Source organism: Poecilia reticulata, linkage group LG16 (assembly GCF_000633615.1).
Source record: "Poecilia reticulata strain Guanapo linkage group LG16, Guppy_female_1.0+MT, whole genome shotgun sequence".
In the NCBI taxonomy this organism is placed as follows: domain Eukaryota; kingdom Metazoa; phylum Chordata; class Actinopteri; order Cyprinodontiformes; family Poeciliidae; genus Poecilia; species Poecilia reticulata.
The window spans coordinates 6,493,231-6,496,398 of record NC_024346.1 but is presented as its reverse complement, the minus strand read 5'-3'; the positions used below and the strand labels follow the sequence as shown (position 1 = coordinate 6,496,398).

The 3,168-nt window shown below is 38.5% G+C and overlaps 1 protein-coding gene across 1 annotated transcript in view; it reads left to right on the top strand.

Moving 5' to 3' along the window:
- LOC103477730 (apoptosis-associated speck-like protein containing a CARD) overlaps positions 1–1,407 on the top strand; it is a 2,708-nt gene extending 1,301 nt beyond the window's left edge. Inside the window, exons 2-4 of the mRNA XM_008431014.1 lie at positions 229–276; positions 587–616; positions 871–1,407. Of these exons, the coding sequence (XP_008429236.1) occupies positions 229–276; positions 587–616; positions 871–1,127 (335 nt within the window). The 3' untranslated portion in view covers positions 1,128–1,407. The remainder of the gene's footprint in view (positions 1–228; positions 277–586; positions 617–870) is intronic.
- Positions 1,408–3,168: the final 1,761 nt, after the last annotated feature.

The following is a 3,168-nucleotide window of genomic DNA, read 5'->3' as shown; positions in this document are numbered from 1 at the left end:
GCAGCAGCCAAGAGAAACAGACAAATAAATAAAAACTACAGGTGCAAGAAAGGTTTTTCTGGGAAAAAATAAATAGTGAAAAGTTCAAGCAGCCATGTTTAGGATGTTGCTGCAGCTCCGCCTGCAGCCACTGCTGGATGTTCAGGATGTATTCCACAGTCTCTGTCCTCACAGGGAAACTTTTCATGTCTAAACGTTGAAAACAAATATTTTTTCCTATTTTTGCAGCTGAAGACGCCAAGAAAGCAGGTTTAGGCTCTTCTGTTCCCTCCGCTGGTGAGCTGCTCTTCTTCTTTATTCTGTTTAAGCTGAGTAAAATCTTCCCACCTRTCTCTGTTCAGTGATGTGCAGCTGGGCTTCAGGCACAACTACAAAGTTTTGACTTCATATCTGACAATAGTTTCTATGTTCAGTATTAAAACTGTCAGATTGTCTGAGCAGAAATCTGTCRGTTCAGTTCAGGCTGGGAGCTAAAATGCATCCAAGCAGGTAAAAATGTAGATTTAAATCCTAATTTACCTTCAGATCGGCTGAGTTATCCTGTTGACATGGACTTWGTCAGAAACTAATATTGATWTTTTTATAGTTGCAGGTCCGGCCCCAACTACCAGTGATGGTGAGTTCTYCTACTTTTCTTTCTTAAACTTGTTGAAACATCAATTTAATTCAGAGGAAAAACAGAAAGTCTGGAAGTTAACCATCCGTCTGTAATTAGCAGCTAATTAAAGAATCTGCTGCTTCTGTAGCAACAGGAATATTTCAAGTTTTTATTAAAATTTTAAAATCTAAAAGTGAAGTTTTGATATTATTCTGTTTGAATCACTTGAGTTGTTCTGCTAATGAACAGTAATTTTGATTTTGTTCCTTCAGGGAAGCATTTTGTGGACAAACACAGGTCTGAGCTGATCAAGAGAGTTGGCAACATTGGACCCATTTTGGACGAGCTGCTGGACGAAGACGTTCTCGAAAATGAAGCTTATAATAAAATCAGCGCTCTGCCTACCAACCAGGAGAAAGTTAGAGAGCTGTGTACCAAATGCCTGAATGCCAAAAGAGCCAAAGATATCTTCTACAACATCTTGAAGAAGAAAGAAAAGTTTCTCATCGAAGAACTAGAGGGAAACTAAACGCTGACAAAACGTCTACTTTTAATCTGAGCACTGTTAGATGAAGTCAATTGTTGAAATTCACTAAACATATTTTTAAATCTGACTGACTCAATTTGTTAAAAACCCAGTAGATTTATAAAAGGAAACTGCAGCTACAGTCAGGATGTCAGTCGTCAGCCGGATTTTAAAAAAACAAACAGATCATGTCTCCATCACTGCATGTTCTATATTCTGTATTTATCCAAATATTTTCTTCAGTGGTTTGTTATTGGCATTAAAACTTCTTTGTGAAATCACACTCACCCTAAACATCTGATCTTCATTTATCATTCAGTCTGAGATTTTCACTAAAAGCCTTCACCTGTAAAAGCATGCAAAGAAAACAAAGAATYTTAAATTAACAAGAAAGTCTGAAAACTGGATCAAACCTTGTCTGGCCCAAGTGGAAGTGACAGATCATACCAGAAGAGGGTTATATTTTTGTATAGAAGTATTTTATTTACTGCAGCTGGTGTCTCTGGATCAGTTCGGCTGCATTCAGGGTCGGCATGGAGCCCAGAGCGTCTGCAGACAGGAGCTCCAGGTTTGGGTTCAGGATTCATCGCTGTCTTTGCAGACAGGAGACACATCAGCTGTTTTCCCTCTGAACCTCACTGGCTGACGGACACAAAGCTTTTCACATGAAATATTTGAATCTTAACAAGAAGTTATTGATAAACGGCAAAATTTTAACGTCCAAACTCTTCTTCATTGGGASAGRTTTGCTTTTCCTCCTGCAGAGGTTCTCAGAAATCACCAAAACTCAGAAACAAATGAAACAACTCTTTATTCAGCAACACTTTATTTGACGGGTTGTGAATAAGACTCATGTTTATAACACGGTTATAAACATGATATAACACAGGGGTGCCCAATACGTCGATCGCGGAAAGGTTTTGAGTCGATCTCGGCAGGTGACAAACTGATCGCCGCCAGGACGCTGAGTCCAGCACTTCACTAAGAACCTAAACGTTTGTAGCTTCATTAAAAAATAATAATTATAAAAAGTCAACGAAACATGTTGAAATTAATAATATCAGTAATCATTGTTTCAACAAGGTGTTGCGCAATTCAGTGCGTTTCGGTTCCATTAACAAAATAAAGAGAAGAAAAAGCGACTCAAAGACCGACTGAGAGCAGAGCAGGAGTTTAAATCAGCTACTCAACCACCGCTGTGTTCATGAGAGGCTTATTAATAATATCAAGCCTGAAAACCTGATATGTAACGGACTGAATGTTGTGTTTTTAATGTAATCTTTGCTCGGCTTGCGGGCTGCAGGCGGTTGCCACGGCAACAGGTATGCTTAATGGAACCGAAACGCACTGAATTGCGCAACACCTTGTTGAAACAATGATTGTAGCTGCTGTCAAAACAACTGCATCTGGTTTATTTCTTTATTGTTTGTTGTTGTTTAGTTTAAGATGGCAGTAGTTAGATTTTATTTAATGTAGTACATTAAGTTTAAATGTGAAGTAATTTTTATTGAATTTATGTTAAGTGTACATTCAAATGTGGAGGGGGAACGTTTGTTTTGTTCCGCGGACCAGGGAAGCTTTTGCTGGCGCACTTAGAGCCACATGGTCATTCAAGCTGAAGGAGCTGTAAGAAGTTAAACTTTATTCCTCTGGAGTCAATGCGGCTAATGAGGTACAGTTTTGTTTATTTGTATCTTTTATTTATGTAAATATGCCATTTATTGTGAACTGATTTAGATTTGTGTTACCTTTTTTGTAGTTCTGACGGCATTTTTTGGGGACTTTGAAAGACGTGTCCACAATAAATGGCTGTTGAAACCCAAGAACTGCGTTAAGCTTTGATTTAACTCGAGAGGAGTAACAATGATTACTGATATTATTAATTTCAACATGTTTCGTTGACTTTTTATAATTATTATTTTTTAATGAAGCTACAAACGTTTAGGTTCTTAGTGAAGTGCTGGACTCAGCGTCCTGGCGGCGATCAGTTTGTCACCTGCCGAGATCGACTCAAAACCTTTCCGCGATCGACGTATTGGGCACC